The following is a 19,101-nucleotide window of genomic DNA, read 5'->3' as shown; positions in this document are numbered from 1 at the left end:
TTTCTAGTCACTAATCTGTGTTGCAACCTGTTATTGCGGCAGTTGTAGTGTCCTGCTAGACACGCCATATAGCAGCCTGTACCTAGGGGTGTCACCCGTCAGGGGCTGTGCCCACATGCCCTGGGACAGAGGTACCCACTATAACTAAGTGTCTGAATTGTCCATTACTTAGCATGTTGGCCTAGGGCCCATGACTTTCCCTTGGCGATGAGGGGGTCTGACCCCACCTGCAGAGTACACAACACTGTGAGGCTGTAGCTTGCAAGACGACAAAAGGTGCACAGAAGCTCATACTCCATCCCAAAGCAGCTGACGCCTGTTTAGAAAAAGTCACACAAGAAATCACAAATCTTTCTCCATGGCGGGCCGCTCCCACATGGACTTCCTCGATACTGCAGTGTCGGAGGGCTGCAAGGTGAAGCTGAGCCAGTCTAGGTGAGCCTAAGCGCCTCCTGGTGGCTACAGCCTACCATGGTGGGGAAGAAGGAGAAGACAGAAGAGACCTCTTGCCTCCAGTAGTGATTGAGCTCTTGAACTGGCTGTCATTCACCTTTAAGAAAGAAGAGGGAGTCCAGGCCATGGTTTGGAGGCAGCACTGCACAGTAAGGTGTTCATGGTGGGCTCAGCCATCTATCGTTGGTGGCCGAGGGAGAGTGACATGCGAGAAACAGAGTACCCTGCTAAAGATCCTGGGCTTCATTTATGAGAAATTACGAAACGCTGCGTGAAAGCAGCGATGCGTCACTTCTCAGTGTGCACTCCTTGCGACATACCTGATGCGTCATATTTACTGTATGACGCATCGTGTCGCAAGGAGTTACAGATACGTCAGTAATTCTGACGTACCTGTATGGCGCAAAAGTGAGCATTGCTGGAGTGTGTCACAAAAGTGACGCAACTCCAGCAATGCGTCCCTTCACATGGGGCAAGCCCCTTGTGAAAGGGCCTGCATCAATCTTACGCCTGCTGTAAGGCAGGCCTAAGATTTTTACGCAATAGCGTCCTAGAAGTAACGCAGAGAGATCTCATAGATTTTACTGCGTCACTTCTACAAGGCTTTTTGCGGGGGAACGCCCCCCCCTGCTTACATCATACCTGACGCAGGTATAATTTAGCACAGGGGTTTACAAAGTGACGCATCTGCTTAGATGCGCCACTTTGTAAATGGGGAGTAACAGGAGGCATGTTTTACACCGCCGATGCGTCACAAAAAGTGACGCATCGGAAGCGCAAAACGGATGCAAGGCCTCATAAAAGAGACCCCCTGTATCCACTCACCTTCCAGGAGATGCCTGGAGCCAGAAACGTGGATCAGCTACAGCACCTAGCAGCAGCCTGCCACGAAGGTCTTCAGAGACGGTCAGGAGCAAGAAGGGAGTAGGCACGACTGGGAGACAGTGCTCTGGTAGGAGAGGCTGCAGCAACTCTGCAGTAATACTTAACCACCATCAGAGGGTGCCCAAGATCCAAAGCAGGGCCATGAATTGCTAAATACTGAAGAAAAAAACAGAAAGAAAAGGCATATGAACAGGCTGGACAGTGGTGGCTCCTCTCTGGGGGCGTTTGGGCGCCGCCCCCCTGCTTTCTCGCTGTGCGAGAAGGCAGAAACAAATGGTAGTTATTGCCCTAATAACTACCATTTGTTTCTGCCTTCTCGCACGGCGAGAAAGCAGAAGTTCCTGGTTGGAGGTGGGCGGAGTTGCTCGAAGGCAGGGGGGAGTGGCTTGCCCACTGTTCTTCATACTGACTGCTTGGGCAGCCTGAGGCCGCCCAAATAGACAGTATTAACAACAGTGGGAAAGCCGCTCCCGCCTGCCCTCGAGCAACTCCGCCCACTCTCGCTGTTCTCTCTGTATGCTGCAGCATACAGAGAGAAATTGACACGTGTGGGGCAGCGGCCGAACCAATCACAGCGCTGGCTGCGGTGGAGGGAAGGGAGGCTGCCTGCAGCCTTCCTGCTGACGTGCACAGTGCTGCAGGAATTCGAAACTAGGACGGCGGGATTCGGGAGTCTCGGCAGTGACGGTAAGTTTACTTTATTTTATATATATTTCCATTAAATCCCTCCCACCTCCCCACCATCCCTTCTGCAGTGCGACCCCCCCTACCCGCCCTTAATGCCGGCCTCCTCCACAGCCCCACGTGACCTTCCAAATGTACATATAAATCTGATGCGTTATCTTGCACAGTATACCTAGATGCAATAATTATTTATATACACATTGGCCGTGTGCTGGCACCTTTACCTCGGAGTGCTAGGAGTGTTGCTGCACATGTCGCTATTTATGCAAAACCAGTTCTGTGACAATGAGAGACAGGGTGTGGTAAAAAGCGAGCCAGACTCTGCTATGGATTGCTATTGAATAAGTGCGGGCTGACAACATATTTCGGCCAATAGATTAGATGGCAAAACTTTCCTTCTTCATGAAACCTGACGCCAATGACGCACTGTAAGGCCGGAGTGGTTTAGGATTTTAGGGTGCCAAGACAGCAGTGCGGAAGGAGGGGGGCTGGGGGAGGCCCCTAATTCAACCTTCGGAAACGGAATGCACAGGTTGCCATTCATTCCGGCGCATATCCCGGAGGAATAGGACTTCTCAGCACTTTTGTGTCTGTAATTGGCACAGCTGAGCTCATTCTAGGGACGAGAAGGAGCTGGTTACAGCAACTGACAACCCCCCACCCTCTCGCCCGCCCCATACACAGGCAATACTCGGATCCTATTTCCAATAAGAAGTGAAAGGTACCGCGGTACGCTCATCTGAGGGTTTGCACCTCACCCACCCCCACGACGACCATTTTCACTAATGCAGCGCAGCGGGGGGAGCCCAGCTTGGAGTGGAGTGTCCACTGGTGTTGGGTGGACTTTGGCCCCTTATGGGAGGTGGGTGGGCGTGGAGAGTGAGGTTGAAAGACGCGGTGAAACATGGTGCAGCGAATGCCTCTGAGCGTCAGTGTAAATTTTGCAGAGAGAACTCTTGTCTTATAGCATCTTTGATATGTTACAAGGTCAAACATTGAATATAAGTGTAGAGCACCAATAGTGGTCAGGATTTTTGATCTGTATCGCACTTCGCAGACTAGAGATTAAAAAAATATTATTAATTCGGCAAGAAAACGTGCTTCGTGTGGTGTGTGCTATGTAAATGGTTACTTTTATGATTGAACTAGTCTTTTTTGGTGCCCAAATCTGTTTAGCCTACTGTAATGCCCCTCCCTCCCTCCCCCAATAGTCACTGTCCTTTCGAGCTGGGGCCCAGATCTCGTTGCGCGCAGAAGAGGAAGGCTCTAGCATTTTGTATTTGCAGGAATGAAAGCCCTCTAATGACAAGGTCATGTAATAAAAGTATTTAGGGTCGAGCTCGCTCGCTAAATTGCGTTGCCGTGACTTTTACGCCTCACCTCTTTCAAATGTCACCAGCCGCCACTGGGGCTGGACCATGGTTATTAACTTCACCACACCAATTTGCCTGTTAACTCACCGACCTGAGGCATTTTAAAGAAATATCAATTAATCTGTCACACCTGACAGTATGCTGGGAAAAGGAAGGGAACCACGATACACAGTTTTTAACACCTGTAATTTGGCCCATGCACATCAAGGAAGAGAGACAGCTATTGCATTGTGGTGCAGGCCATGCACCACCAGAGGGTGCACAAACATTGGGAAGCTTTGCCACCTGGATGCACAAGAGAGTAGAGCGCTCCAAGTCTGCTTCTGCCCGATGAAAGAGGGGAGACATCACTGGAACCACCCACAGTACTGGGTGCTACTCACAGCCTGCTATCAAATTAATGATACTGAGCCCCACTCACTCCCTTAGTTGGGAACCACACAGACGCAACACTGTTCAACCAAGCCTACCAGGCAGACATGACCCCAGGCAGGACATGCCCCAGAAAAGGTGAGACAGGATTGAAAAGATGAAAGAAGCTCACTGCACTATGACTGATCCAGACCCTAGGACCACGTCATCCCACACTCTCAGGGCACATTGTAACACAATGCACCAACCATGCCTGATGGCATAGACGCCTCAAGATGCAAGTCTTGTACTACCCAGAGAAAGTGGAATAGAATCACAGCTCCCTACTGCCCATGATAGGAGGACCTGAAAGAAGAAACGCCATGGAGTAGGAGTTACATTCCCTCCCGTGAGGAGTGAATGTACGAAACGTGGCATGACAATACACCGACTCAACGGAGAAGAGTGTCATGCAGCAAAAAGACCCTTGAGGCAAAGGGCCAGCCACACACATCTACCCATGGAGAGCGAGCTCAAAGAAGGTCCCTGAAGTGGGAACATGCGACATGTGGTTAGACACCACATAGCTCTAGAGAAGACAAGGAGAATTGGATCAGCAATAGCCCCCTGATCATCAACAAGCCGGAGACCAACACCTGAGGCTGGAGGCCAGACTACTGAGACACTCAACCACCAAGTGACCCTGTTGGCATGTCCGGCAGAAGGTGCATTCCACTGGATCTAGAAGATTAGTAAGAGACTCAAGCGGCTGTAAGTCTCACCACCATGGTCCCAAAGAAGGTGTATGCCAAAAGAAGAGAAGGAAATGTAAATGTGAACAGCTGGTTCACACTGGGAAACCTTATACCAACCAATGCCATAAAGAGAGATCAAGAGTGACCAGGCCTGAAAGGCACACTCAGGAATGCTTGGCCCATTGACAGAGCGCATCTGTTCACATGAACAAGCCACTGTGGTGAAATGAGGATGACCTGGGGACAGCACAGCAGGAGAACTGAGAGTAAGCCGCAAGCAAGCACAAACTAAGTCTCTGCCCCAGGCTTCACAACGTAACCGTCCACACAAGTAACTGGCAGCCCAGCAACTCAGCATCCAGGCTGAAGGATGCTGATGCCTCGTCAAGGAAAGGATGAAAGCACCTGACCACCCAAGAAGGAATGCGAGTGACCATGAAGGCAAGTCATCACCACCTGTCGTACAGGTTAACTACATGGCTATCAACCCCATGGACATCAACACTAGATTGGAATCCAACACTGTTGCTATACCAACAGTCACGAAGCACCAGTGACACTCTGAAGACTCAGTCAACCAGCGCCCACCTGCTCACCCCACCTGCATCTTGATCCCAGTGGTGAGAACGCATCTTGACCAGGACCCATCTACCACTGTGGTTACACAAGTGACTAAACAGTGGCTCCTCTGCAGTCTTACAGAGTCCCAGATGTGGCCCACATGCAGCTCTAGCGCAGACCACAAGCAGTCCTATGGCAACCCAACCAAGGGGCCTCCACAAGTGCGAGGGATGGACCTGACACTGCCCTACCAACTAATTTCAGGAGGTAGCAAGGCGTTGCCGTGGAGACTCCAACCAGTTTCAGTATGACAAGACTGTCTTCAGCGAGTCAAGCAACACCACCCAAGTATTCTACATCAGAGATTCCAGCGATTTTCCTGATGCTCTCTGTTTTAAATTGTTGACACCAATCACAAATCACCTGGTGTATCAGCAGAGTTGACCAACTCCACACTCATTGCACCAGTGTATTCTTCCTGTGTCACACCAGGTTAAATTATGAAAGTGAGCAGAGATGACCCAGTGCAGCCAGTGCCATACGTCCATTCGTCCGCTGCTGTATCCTGCTGATTGACTCAAGAGATTAATGGGGTATCTGGAACCTGAAAACAAAGGGGAGAGCAAGGGATGGTGTTCACCCGGGGTGAACGGAAAGTACTCCTGATCCCCTGGTCAAGGACAAAATTAAACAAAGAGAGGAGTACCACCAGAAGAAAAACTGAAGGTTTCCTAATGGGGTGTTTTGACTGACAAAAGGGAAGGATTCATCCTTTTGTAAAAAAACCCTCACTCACCAACCTAGTGGTGACATGCTTCATCATCGGGGTCCACCCTGGTGGCCTAGCGTCACCAGGGTGTGCTTCAACACCTGAGGTACAGTGGAGCAGGTTGTGAATGTAAGTGCAAAAAAAGATGTTAAAAATTGTCCTGGTTTAACTTATAGAAAATATGAATTTTATTTTAAAGCAACTGGACAATGTTAAAAAAAGGGGGCGAGAAACTGAGAGGGAAGTTACGGCCAAAGTATCTCTATATGTGTATTGGTGTGTGGTATCCAAACATTTTTTTTCTTTCCTCAGGTTGGACTCGTCCTTTTCATTTGGATTTTAGGAAGAATGTATTGTCCTGATGGACACGTCATACAGCAGCCTCTCCCTAGAGACAGTGTCTACACCCACCCCACATCCATCCCCCAGAGGCATGACCAGTCAGGTGACCCTGCCAATAAAAGAACTCGGTGAACGTGCTCTGTGCCAGTTGTACCCACAAGAACCATGTGTCTGAGTTGTCCATTGCTTAGCTATGGCCCACCCCACAACTTCACAGCAGTGACGGAGTCGCTTACCGTTCAATACAGCAGCTGAGCTCAATATGGCTTTTGGGTCATTGAGCTGTGTTGTGACCTGCAACTGCTGCAGTGAACGAGCAGCTTACCGTTCAGCACAGCAGCTGAGCTCAAAGTGGCTTCTGGGTCAATGAGCTGTGTTTGTGCTAAATGCCTCGTCTTCTCTACTGCTAACCCATTCTCATGGTGAACTCCGGTGGTGGAGATTAAATTTGCTGTTGCTGCCCATGTGTAAACGTGCTGTTAATGTAAGAACACTCTAAGAAAAGCATTTGTTTGCTCGTGCTCGACCATCACGGGGCTGAAACTGGACTCCAGGCCTCCAGCACCTTGGGGTTGGCCCGGCTACCCAAACACCAGTCTGGTCATGTAGTCAGTAGAAGAAGATATAGAGAAGCTTTATTTATCAAACTTCGCAGACCAAACACTGTAGCTGGCTCAGAAGCTCATGGCATTACAGTTACTGGCAGAGATGGAGCACATTAAAGACAATTTAGGCAACTGCTCTATGACACCACTGCAAGAGGTCGCAAGCGGGGGTAAGTTTCGTGGTTTGCACTTTGCTCAGTCGGAACTTGTTTCCCTGGAAATAATATCTTTTCTCCCTTTTGAGTTTCTGCAAGCTCTTAAAAACCTGGCTTTTTACCAAATCTTAATTGTGGTCTTCATGTACCCTCATTTCTTAGCACCGAGGCGCCTTAGGGTATTTGTTCACGCTTCACAAAACTCAAAATCAAATCAGGAGTCTGCCAGGTCACAACAAATAACCTCATAATTGGCTTATTTGGAGAGAGAGTGTCAAAGTGGCACCTGCCTAGAACAGGTGCTCTGTGGTAAACCAAGAACCAGATCATGCCACTCAGATTCCTTGTTGAAGAGTGGAACATGTAATTGCCATCACCACTCACCAAATGTGTGACATCCCTGAAAAATAGACTGCCTACACTGCACATGGATCTAAGTAAAATGACATTACTCGGGGAGAGAAAGCTGAAAAATTAGATTGAAAGAAGTAAGAAAGGCTGAACATAATCATACTGGGAACATGACTGAACAGGAAGAGCTTTAGTTTATTTCCAGAATTTGAGAATGTCACTAAGACAGGCTTTACAGGAAATCTGAATAGAGGCTGGATAATGTGGTCTTCATCTTAATATTGAGTTGCACCTCACCTTCTATGCGAACCGTGTCAGTTGGTTGACAATCCTTGAAACCAATGTACTTTAGAACTGATATAGACTTCTTTGACAGCTTTAGGAAGCTTTGTGATCAAAACGCGTGTCAGTTTCAATGCAAATACCAATCAGCCATATGACATGTTTTTTGAAAGCAGGAAGTGCCCTAGAGTTTAAAATCATAGCACTTACCTCTAATTTAACGGTCACCATCTTCAGTTCCGGTTCCCGCAAGGAGCATGTGAACTCGTCGCCAAAAGAAGGGTTCTTATCTTTTTTGACCACCTTAGTTTCCCATTCATGGAGAATGTACCGCAGACCAGACTCCTGTGACGTCTCCCGGGCAAACAGTTTGATCCTAACAAAGAGGTCGGCCCCCTGGCAGGCAAGGTCGGTGGCTTCGATGACCTTCAGGTGCAGCTCAAGCGTTTTCTTGACATAGAGAAGAGAGAACCGCAAAGTCCCTTTGGAAACACCCTGTCCGTCCTCCTCCGTGCCCACGTCATCCAGGTACTCCGTACTGGGGGGTGAGGACGAAAGACAAACTTCAAGTTTTTCCATTTCTTCTTGCATTTTTTTTATCTAAACAAGAAAAAGTATTGGATTGTATAAGATAAGTACATCCGACTTATTTAGGATCATTCATTGCAAAATTACAATTTCTTTCAGACAATGTATGCAAATACACTCTTGCAGATAAGCGCATGCACGTTTCCCCAGCCATTAAACCGCCGAACGTTGCCATCATCTCAGCAGTGGTTAATTTGAGTTAGTGGTTTCTTGTGGGACCCACTGGCGCTCATTTTTGGGGACGGACAATTCTCAGTGAACACTTTATTTTGTTCGACGACCATAAAAGCAGCAGAAGATAAAAGTCACATTAGATTAATAAACAAATAATTCAATAAATAGATTGAAAGCTAAGATTTTCCAACGGGACAAAGTCATAAGAAAAGATATATCATGTTTAGATGTAAATAAAATCTGAATAAAACTTTCGCACTTTAAAACATAAGTTGCAGGGTGATGCTGTATAAAACAAAATTCTGTTAAAGGTAAATCAATTCTTGGGTTATTATGTTTAGTGGTTCATCGAGTGTGCAACTGTGCCAAGGTCATTTTTACAGTCAACTTTTTTGCTCAGCGGTTGAGTTCCGGAGTTTGCGTAAGGATCCTAGTGCGATTGGGCCGGACTGATTCTAAAAATGTGGCTATTGAGAAAATTACACAAGACCCCGTATCTGACCTGTAGATATGCAATGTTTGTTTATAAAGCTTTGTTCCAAGGCATCTGCTCAAGGGGACATTCCAGTGTATTCATTGTTTAATCCAGCATCTTCAATGTTTGGCATATGCGGGGCAAAAAAGAGTAAGTAGGCATCTACTTCCTATGCTGTGCCACATACCAAGCAAACTGGCACTACCCCTTGGGGCGGGATGTCCATTTGCTGGTAAAAGCTGCAAGTGGCAGAGCCCCCAGCCTGAATCTGATGTATACAGATCTAGTAAATGGTGGGTCAATTTCATCCAGGAAGCTTTCGAACCTTGGCTCAGTTTTTTGGTGCAGCAATGAATCAACATGACTGACACTGGTGGTGGTTTCCAGTACCTTCCTCCATTTATTTGTCCAGAAGGCCTCTCTGATCCCCTTTACAGAGTAGAGAGAGATGCCCTCTGAGTGTTCCCAAAGGTCTGGGTCCGCCAGTGCAGTGAGCGATTCCCTGCTGTAGCTGAGCCACGGCAAAGTATTGGCACACCTTGGGGTTAAAAGAATATCCATTTCTAAAACATTTCCGCTTTGGGACCAACCATAATCTCAGCCAGTATAAAATTGGCTTCAGTCTCACTGTAGCATCAATAGGGCGTACATTTAAATACACTCTGTAAAACCCAGCGTGCGCCTTGTGCGAGTCTACATAATGTTCTCAGAAACTTGTTTTTGGCAATATCCAAGGGTTAACATTGCTATAGCCCCTAAGTAGCTGCAGCCATGCTTGGGCTCTCCAGATTCCTAACAGTGAGGACATAGGATGAAAAGATGTGTTCCTAGCAAAATTCAACGTACCTGCTGCCCTGATGCCCTGTGGTTAAGGAGTAATCTACTCTTGGTGACCTGGCTCTTCCAAGAGCTGCTGCTGGGGAGGCATAGACCCAAATAATCAAAGTCTGAGACTCTCTCTAAATTGACCCCCCCCCCTAGTATGACTGTTTCTCGAAATTGTCTCTGTGGGTGGGCAGCCATACATTTGGTTTTATCAGCATTTATTGCTAGCCCTTTGGTAGTACAAATTGATTCTTTCTAACAATAATTCCAGGTCTTTAGAGGTTTTTAAAAAGTATTTATCGGGAGTTACCCTTTCTGACAGGAAAAGGATTGGGTCAGCAATCTTATAAAAACAGAGTTCCTTCTCCTGAGTTCAATGAATCATTGATGGTGTTGAGATCCCAAAGGGGACGTATACATCAATGTTGGGGATTTAGATGTTGCAAAGGTTACCAAATTTACAAATAAGGATATGTCCAACACTTTTTCTTCTTTTTATTAACAGATGCATTGAATTCCTTATGGGGTGTGTAAACGACTCCCCGGTCTTGGGTGGTGTTAAGATGCAGGAGTTACCATTCTTTGATGACACCCTCATGTCAAAAACCTCTAAAGGGGACGTATACATCAATGTTGGGGATTTAGATGTTGCAACGGTTACCAAATTTACAAATAAGGATATGTAAGGCCTAACAGTACCATGGAAAACATGAAACAGTAATTTTAAAAAAACATGAAACAATCATTTAAAAAGCTTTTTCATTTATTTGAGAAGATTTAAAATTAGATTATAACATATTTTTGCAATTAAAATCATATACACAAAAGTTATTTATAAATTTCAGAAATTCCAAAACATACAGTTTTACGTTAAAAATTGCTAACCTAGCAATAGTTCATCCAGACATTACACAAATGTAATTGTTAATCAATGAATTTATATAGGAACGAAATTGTCGACGCGGTGTTTCGGTGCCTCTTTTATATCCTGCACCTTCTTCAAGGACTCGTTCACAGCTTAATAATATCTATAAAAAGCATATCATAATACATATTGTTAGGCCCATATTTTTTACAATACTTGCACATAGATAACTAAAACATTATGACCTGCATACCTAATATTTGGTAACCCTGAACACTTTACAATCCCAGATCTGATTTTTCGTGGTAGTATATTCCTACCTACCCTCATCCTTAAATATACTGAGAGCAAGAGTATAGCAGACTTGGTGGTTCTTTGCTGATATACAGTATCATTGCTTCATCTTTAAAGACATTGAGGGCCAAGGTGTAATAGGCTTAGTGGTTCATTACTGGTCTGTGGTGTCTTTATACTATTTCCTGGGACCAAATGAACTCTTTCTTTTGGTAAAATTAACAAAACAAGGGAAACAAGTTTTTCAATTCTTTTTTACTTTTATGTCCCACTTATTGTCAAATTTTGATTGAACTTAGCTTACCCAGGTAAGATCTTTCCTGGTCCTGATTGATTAGATATCTCTGAGCACGTATTTCATCCGCTCATATTTCTTACAACCTTTTGTTCTAAAAAGGGGAAATGCACCTTGTTTTAGGTTGCCCTGTTACCTATACATAGGTTTTATCTTTGATAAGCTATCTCACATATCTTTACCTTATATGTAGATTTTATCCAAACTTCACTCGGTTTAGGAAGAAAATGGACCAACTTCAATCCTAAGAGGATACATATTTATTATAAAGGTGGTTTGCTTCTTTGCTGATTGCATGATTTACTATTCTTTATTATATATTCCATGGGGTTTTTAAGGTTTCATTTAGTTCTACATCGACCCCACAGAGGTTAGCAGCATGCTGACCAGTTGTCACATATTAGTGGCATCATCGTTTTTATGACCGTACACTTTTTGTATACGATTTAATAAAGTCTATGTTGTAAGCTTATTTTCTAGATATCCCCCTCCTCTATGCCTCAGGTTGGTTTACAATAAGTTTTTTAGAAGGATGGGGCTTACCGGTCCTATCTACTTATTTACTTGGTCGTTAGGAGGACGCCTCTGGGAGCTACCTTACGCTGTTCCATTCATCACTTTATCTATGGAATAATGATGTCTATTAATTATAGGTAGTGTTTTTCTTCTAAATCACCTAGATTTAGACAGAGCCTTACCTTTGTGGTGAAAGGAGATTTACTTTGTTTTTATCTTCATACAGTCAAAGGTTCCCTTTGTTGAAGTTTATTATAAAATTGGCTGTTTGCTCTAAAGAGAGAGAATAGAGTTTTGTATTTTAATAATCTTGGCAGCATAGTCTATGCCTATAGACTGTCAGGATATAAATTATAGTCAAAAGTTCCCCTATTCTGCTTACTTTTAGCTGGTAGCTGAACTGCACGGCGTCCTCCTCCTTGCCCAGTTGTTTGGAAGTGATTTATCACCTTCCACTGTTGGGTTTAAATACTGTTCTCAATTGGCTAACTACTAACACCTGTGTTCGTATTCTTGTCCCATGGTGTATGTACAACCATTACTGAAGTCAACCACACCACCATTTTGTAATATGTTGAATTCTTAGGGTCCTCTGTTCTAAACTCACCCTAACCTTATTTTATAAACTATAACTTCACCAGGTGTTTGTTTCCTTTCATTATTGTTATTGTGCTCGATTTTATTTGCACAACTGTACGGGTTTATATATGTTTTTTTTGCCGATGTTGGCTACTCATGGTAATACCCTCGGTAGTCCAACTGCCTCTTTTTTCATAAAATTAGTACTCAGTGTTCTTTTAATGTCTTTAATTTGTATGATATCGACCTCGTATTTACATCCTTAAGGTTATCGGTTTAGTTAGACTTGTATTATTGCGGCCGCCATTTTAAAACGGGAGAAAGCGAAAGAGGGTCGCTTCCAGCTCGGTCATCAATAAGACCGAGTCTCGTATGCTTTTGCTGGGTTATAGTTCCTATACTTCTAAATGATTTAGGGTTAGGTGGAATGCTATTTAAGGTTAAAATTAAATTCTCAATCTTTTTAGTCCCATCGAGTTTTGACGGGCGCCATCTTGGAATGGGATAACGGTCGTCATGAGTATTGATTGCCTAATTTGTATTTCATTAATATTATACCTCAACCTCATATATTTTCATGTATTACACCTTTCTAATATTATACAAGGGTTTTATTTTATTTTTACATTAAATGTCGTGATTCTGTATGTAGTGTTCTCTATTGTTGGATATACAAGTTGCCCTATTCTATGTATGTTACAAACTAACCTGACGATATTACTTTATTCAAGTAGGTGTATCTTATTAGTGCACATACTGCTGCCTTCAGTCATATTGATGACATTGCAATTGAAATTAAAAATCAAAATAGAGGCAAAAATTGCTCAGGACCAACCATTCGTGCTGGTTCTACGTTATGTTTTGTGTTCCTGAATATGGTTGTCAAACTCAGATGTATCTCTGTTTTGTGAAAAACAACATTTCACTCGCTGTGGGCGCATCTTATTATGTACATGCTACCTCCTTCGGTTATATTAATCCTAATTATTAAATCTCATTTGGGTTGGTTCTGTGTCTTATATTACTACATATGACTTCTGGAAAGAGACACGACCAGGGTATATGTGAACAATATTATATTAGGCTGAAAAAATGTTTTCAGGTCCTTTACCTATTAGTAAATGGTTAAGAGTTGGTACCGATTTCCGTTCTAATTCAGATCAAAAACATTTTTTATTAGTTCTTCTTTCATTTGTTTTTCCTGTCAATGGTACATTATTGACCTAGTATATGTCCTTGGTATTTGTCCTAAAGGATTCTCTCCCATTCCTCTCTGTTATTCGGTCCTGTTTTGTAACTGTTAAACTTGGACATATAGTACTGCTCTCTCAATTTACGCTTTCTTGTTAAGTCTCCTCCTCTTCTCTTTAAACTTATAACTTCGAGGACGCACCATTTAAGATCTTCCACTTTATGGTTCTTTTCTAACCAGTGCGTTACTAGGGGTGCTGTTGTTTTTTTCGTTCGGATGGCTGACTTATGTTCATTTATCCTAACTCTAATTTCTCGTTGTGTTTCCCCTATATATGCCTTCTCGCATGGACATTTTATCATGTAGATAACATTTTGTGTCCTACAGTTAAAAAGCGTTTTATGCAGGAGTGTTATATTGCCATAGGTTATGTTGGGGCCTGATATTATTGAAGGGCAGTTTTTGCAGTTACCACAGGCAACATTACCCGTTGGTATTGCCATCAATAGTTCTGATGAGATTTCTATGGTTTTTGTTTGGATAGGTATGTACTAGACAGTTTCTGACTGTTCTGTTTCTTCTAAAGGCGAAAATTGGTTTGGGCATCGGTATTTCACCTAGTTCGTTGATCAATTTCCAATTGCTATTAATGCAATTTTTTTATTTGTTTGATATACATAAGAAATTGGTCACAAATACTATCGGTTTTGTTTCCCTTTCTTGTCTTGTTTTCGGTTCAAATAGGCTCTCCCTATTGTAATACTTGGCCCGTTTGTAGGCCTTTTTTATCATATTGTGGAGAAGTGTGGCTCAGGGGTTAGAGGCGGCAGACCCGGAAGCTGAGATCGGCCCTGGACCAGGGTTCAATTCCCCGCCTCGGCGGGTCTTGGGCTAAAAATTCCACGGACTCGATAATTCTCGCTCTGGTGCCTTCTCGACTCACGGGTTCACACTCTGCGACTCTGGGCAATAGCTTGCTTAATCTCCACAACGGCCCCTCGTGGCGGGATGCCTGGCTTTCACCTTGTGGACACCCTGCCGGGGTTATCTCACAGGGGAATACCAGGACGGAGTCCCTAAGCAAGCGCCGGGAAACCCACTGCGGGTAGCTGTGCGCTACATAAGCTCAAATACATTTACATATTCTTCGGATAGCCTCTCTCTAAAAGAATATTTGTCAGAACATCTGCATGTTTGTCATATTCTTTTTTTGTAGTGCAGTTGCGCCATACTCTTAAAAATTGGCCAAATGGTATGTTGTTCTTTTGGGCAGCTGGGTGGTGGCTCTTGAAGTGGAGCATGGTATTGCGATCTGACGGTTTAGTGAATAACTCCACCGCCAGATAGACCTCCACATTTTTTATTTTAATATCCAGAAAGTCACATTCTCCATTACTGTATGAAGATGTGAATCTCAGGTTCTCATCCCCTAAATTTAGCCAAGTGATGAATTCATTTAGATCTTCTTCATTGCCTTGCCAGATGAAAAATATATCATCTATGAATCGAGACCATTTCGAAATATTTTCATAGAAGGGGGCTAATGTATTAAAAATATGTTTCTGCTCAAAGTCTGCTACGTACAGGCGGTTGTTCCAAATTCATAATGGACACCTTTAAAGTCTTTAGTTTTTCAGAGGACCAATTCAACAAATTAGTCAATTGCCCAGATAAAAATGTTAGCACAATAACAACAACTAATACAGATGTAGAACAATGGAAAGAACTCTGGAATTTTAAAAAAAAGATAATCAGGACGGAACTGCATTCCGACTTCCTGATACAGTACTGTAAGAAGGGAATGATACCGAAAGGATTACAGGTTAAAAATGAGCCCAGTCTATTTACAAAAAATGAAAAGTTCATAGAAACATGGACTTTCATAGCAAACAGATGCAGCAGAGATTGGCTCTTATTAATTATTGAGACAGCACAAGCCACTCTGATCATAGAGAAAGCTGAATTGGACGATATGGAAAAGAAACTTAGAGATAACACCTCAGTAGAAGACGCAAAACAAAAACTAGAGGAAATTCAAAGGGATCTTGATGGCTATAAAGATTACCTGATCAATAAGAAAAGTAACAAATTTAGGAAAGACCTCAACCAATACAAACAAGAGTCAGTCTATCCCTACTTGCAAAAAGAGTATTTTGATAGACCAAGGGAAGATTGGTCAGCTAAAAATAACTGGCAATCCAACAAACGTCAGGGCCCCAGGAAGGGCGTAACATTTTCGGATACATCATACACTAGCAGTGAATCAGAGAATGAGTCTGGATCAGCCAATCAAATGGACAACGATAGAGAAATACTACAGAAACAAAATAGAGAGAGTCTCATTTTTTTAGACAGACGAAAAGGGAATCAAAATCCAAATCCAAACCCACGGGGACGTGGGAGAGGGAGAGGATTTTATCAGTCCAACCAGGGCCAACAACGTCCCTACATGAAGACCAGGAGTCAGAAAACATGGGACTAACCTCAGATAGTAAAGCACCAATAATAAATTTGTCAAATAGAAACATGAGAAAAGAGGAAATTAGTCTTTTAGAGAAAGAATTGGGTTACGCAATAGCGGGACCCCCAGATAGATTCACATTAGAGAGGGATCTACAAAACTTTGTGCGAAAAATCAGACTCCATAAATATTTTGAGGGAAAAGATAAAATGCCAACAGACAATAAATCAGGCCTGCGCCCAAAGTCTCTATGGACACCATTGAGTTCGATGGTGAACAAAAATGTAGAAACCTTCGAAAGAGTAATAACAAGGGGACTGGACGATATATTAGATCAAAGAATGTGGGTTAAGAACAATCTTACATTTGAGGAAAGAAAGGCTCTTAAAAATCTGGAAGGAGACGACACGATCACCATTAAACCAGGTGACAAAGGCGGCAGCATAGTGGTACTGTCAACATCAGATTATGAGAGGAGAATGAATCTTCTTCTTGACAACCCTAACCATTACGTAAAGTCCAACATGCGAGAATGGCAAGACCTAGGAAAACGCATTAAGAACTTACTCCTCCTGGCCAAGGAGGACGAAGTGGTCAATCAAGAAGAATTAGATTTTCTGAACAATGTAACACCCACTATTCCAGCAATCTACGGGTTGCCAAAGGTGCACATAGACATCAAAGACCCACCCATGCGACCCATAGTCTCCAGTCTGAATTCTCTCACGGAACCCTTAAGCAAATATGTGGATAAGTTCATCCAACCGTTAGTCACTGAACAACCCGCATACATAAAAGACACCACTGACATGATTAGTAAAGTGGAAGGCACCGAGTTTAACTCTGACACACAATGGCTGGTAACGCTTGACATCAAAGCGCTTTATACAAACATTCCACAAAATGACACAATAAAGGTAATTAAAAAGATGCTAGCTAGGGAAGGTGAAGACCTGCCAGAGCACTCAACATTCATAATAGAATGTTTGGAACTAATCCTCAAAAATAACATTTTTTTATTTAAAGACACCATGTACAGGCAAACAAAAGGTACCAGCATGGGAGCCACCTGTGCCCCAAGTCTAGCATGCCTGTACGTAGCAGACTTTGAGCAGAAACATATTTTTAATACATTAGCCCCCTTCTATGAAAATATTTCGAAATGCTCTCGATTCATAGATGATATATTTTTCATCTGGCAAGGCAATAAAGAAGATCTAAATGAATTCATCACTTGGCTAAATTTAGGGGATGAGAACCTGAGATTCACATCTTCATACAGTAATGGAGAATGTGACTTTCTGGATATTAAAATAAAAAATGTGGAGGGCTATCTGGTGGTGGAGTTATTCACTAAACCGTCAGATCGCAATACCATGCTCCACTTCAAGAGCCACCACCCAGCTGCCCAAAAGAACAACATACCATTTGGCCAATTTTTAAGAGTACGGCGCAACTGCACTACAAAAAAAGAATAGGACAAACTTGCAGATGTTCTGACAAAAAGATTTTTAGAGAGAGGCTATCCGAAGAATATGATAAAAAAGGCCTACAAACGGGCCAAGTATTACAATAGGGAGAGCCTATTTGAACCGAAAACAAGACAAGAAAGGGAAACAAAACCGATTGTATTTGTGACCAATTTCTCATGTATATCAAACAAATTAAAAAATTGCATTAATAGCAATTGGAAATTGATCAACAAACCAGGTGAAATACCGATGACCAAACCAATTTTCGCCTTTAGAAGAAACAGAACAGTCAGAAATTGTCTAGTACATACCTATCCAATCAAAAAACCATAGAAATCTCATCAGAACTATTGATGGCACAATACCAACGGGTAATGTTGCCTGTGGTAACTACAAAAACTGCCCTTCAATAATATCAGGCCCCAACATAACCTATGGCAATATAACACACCTGCATAAAACGCTTTTTAACTGTAGGACACAAAATGTCATCTACATGATAAAATGTCCATGCGTGAAGGCATATATAGGGGAAACACAACGAGAAATTAGAGTTAGGATAAATGAACATAAGTCAGCCATCCGAACGAAAAAAACAACAGCACCCCTAGTAACGCACTGGTTAGAAAAGAACCATAAAGTGGAAGATCTTAAATGGTGCGTCCTCGAAGTTATAAGTTTAAACAGAAGAGGAGGAGACTTGACAAGGAAGCGTAAATTGAGAGAGCAGTACTATATGTCCAAGTTTAACAGTTACAAAACAGGACTGAATAACAGAGAGGAATGGGAGAGAATCCCTTAGGACAAATACCAAGGACATATACTAGGTCAATAATGTACCATTGACAGGAAAAACAAATGAAAGAAGAACTAATAAAAAATGTTTTTGATCTGAATTAGAACGGAAATCGGTACCTACTCTTAACCATTTACTAATAGGTAAAGAACCTGAAAAAATGTTTTCAGCCTAATATAATATTGTTCACATATACCCTGGTCGTGTCTCTTTCCAGAAGTCATATGTAGTAATATAAGACACAGAACCAACCCGAATGAGATTTAATAATTAGGATTAATATAACCGAAGGAGGTAGCATGTACATAATAAGATAAGCCCACAGCGAGTGAAATGTTGTTTTTCACAAAACAGAGATACATCTGAGTTTGACAACCATATTCAGGAACACAAAACATAACGTAGAACCAGCACGAATGGTTGGTCCTGAGCAATTTTTGCCTCTATTTTGATTTTTAATTTCAATTGCAATGTCATCAATATGACTAAAGGCAGCAGTATGTGCACTAATAAGATACACCTACTTGAATAAAGTAATATCGTCAGGTTAGTTTGTAACACACATAGAATAGGGCAACTTGTATATCCAACAATAGAGAACACTACATACAGAATCACGACATTTAATGTAAAAATAAAATAAAACCCTTGTATAATATTAGAAAGATGTAATACATGAAAATATATGAGGTTGAGGTATAATATTAATGAAATACGAATTAGGCAATCAATACTCATGACGACCGTTATCCCATTCCAAGATGGCGCCCGTCAAAACTCGATGGGACTAAAAAGATCGAGAATGTAATTTTAACCTTAAATAGCATTCCACCTAACCCTAAATCATTTAGAAGTATAGGAACTATAACCCAGCAAAAGCATACGAGACTCGGTCTTATTGATGACCGAGCTCGAAGCGAGCCTCTTTTGCTTTCTCCCGTTTTAAAATGGCGGTCGCAATAATACAAGTCTAACTAAACCGATAACCTTAAGGATGTAAATA

General features: G+C 42.7%; 1 protein-coding gene across 2 annotated transcripts in view; it reads right to left on the bottom strand.

Annotated features, from left to right (window-relative positions):
* LOC147733251 (synaptotagmin-5-like) overlaps positions 1 to 19,101 on the bottom strand; it is a 417,434-nt gene that overhangs the window by 143,923 nt on the left and 254,410 nt on the right. For both annotated transcript variants that reach the window (XM_086957813.1, XM_086957812.1), the window contains exon 4: positions 7,777 to 8,166. In XM_086957813.1, coding sequence (XP_086813939.1) covers positions 7,777 to 8,166 — 390 coding nt within the window. The remainder of the gene's footprint in view (positions 1 to 7,776; positions 8,167 to 19,101) is intronic.

Source organism: Lissotriton vulgaris, chromosome 2_1 (assembly GCF_964263255.1).
Source record: "Lissotriton vulgaris chromosome 2_1, aLisVul1.2, whole genome shotgun sequence".
In the NCBI taxonomy this organism is placed as follows: Eukaryota; Metazoa; Chordata; class Amphibia; order Caudata; family Salamandridae; genus Lissotriton; species Lissotriton vulgaris.
Note: the sequence above shows the minus strand (reverse complement) of the source record. Positions and strands in the feature narration are given on the sequence as shown.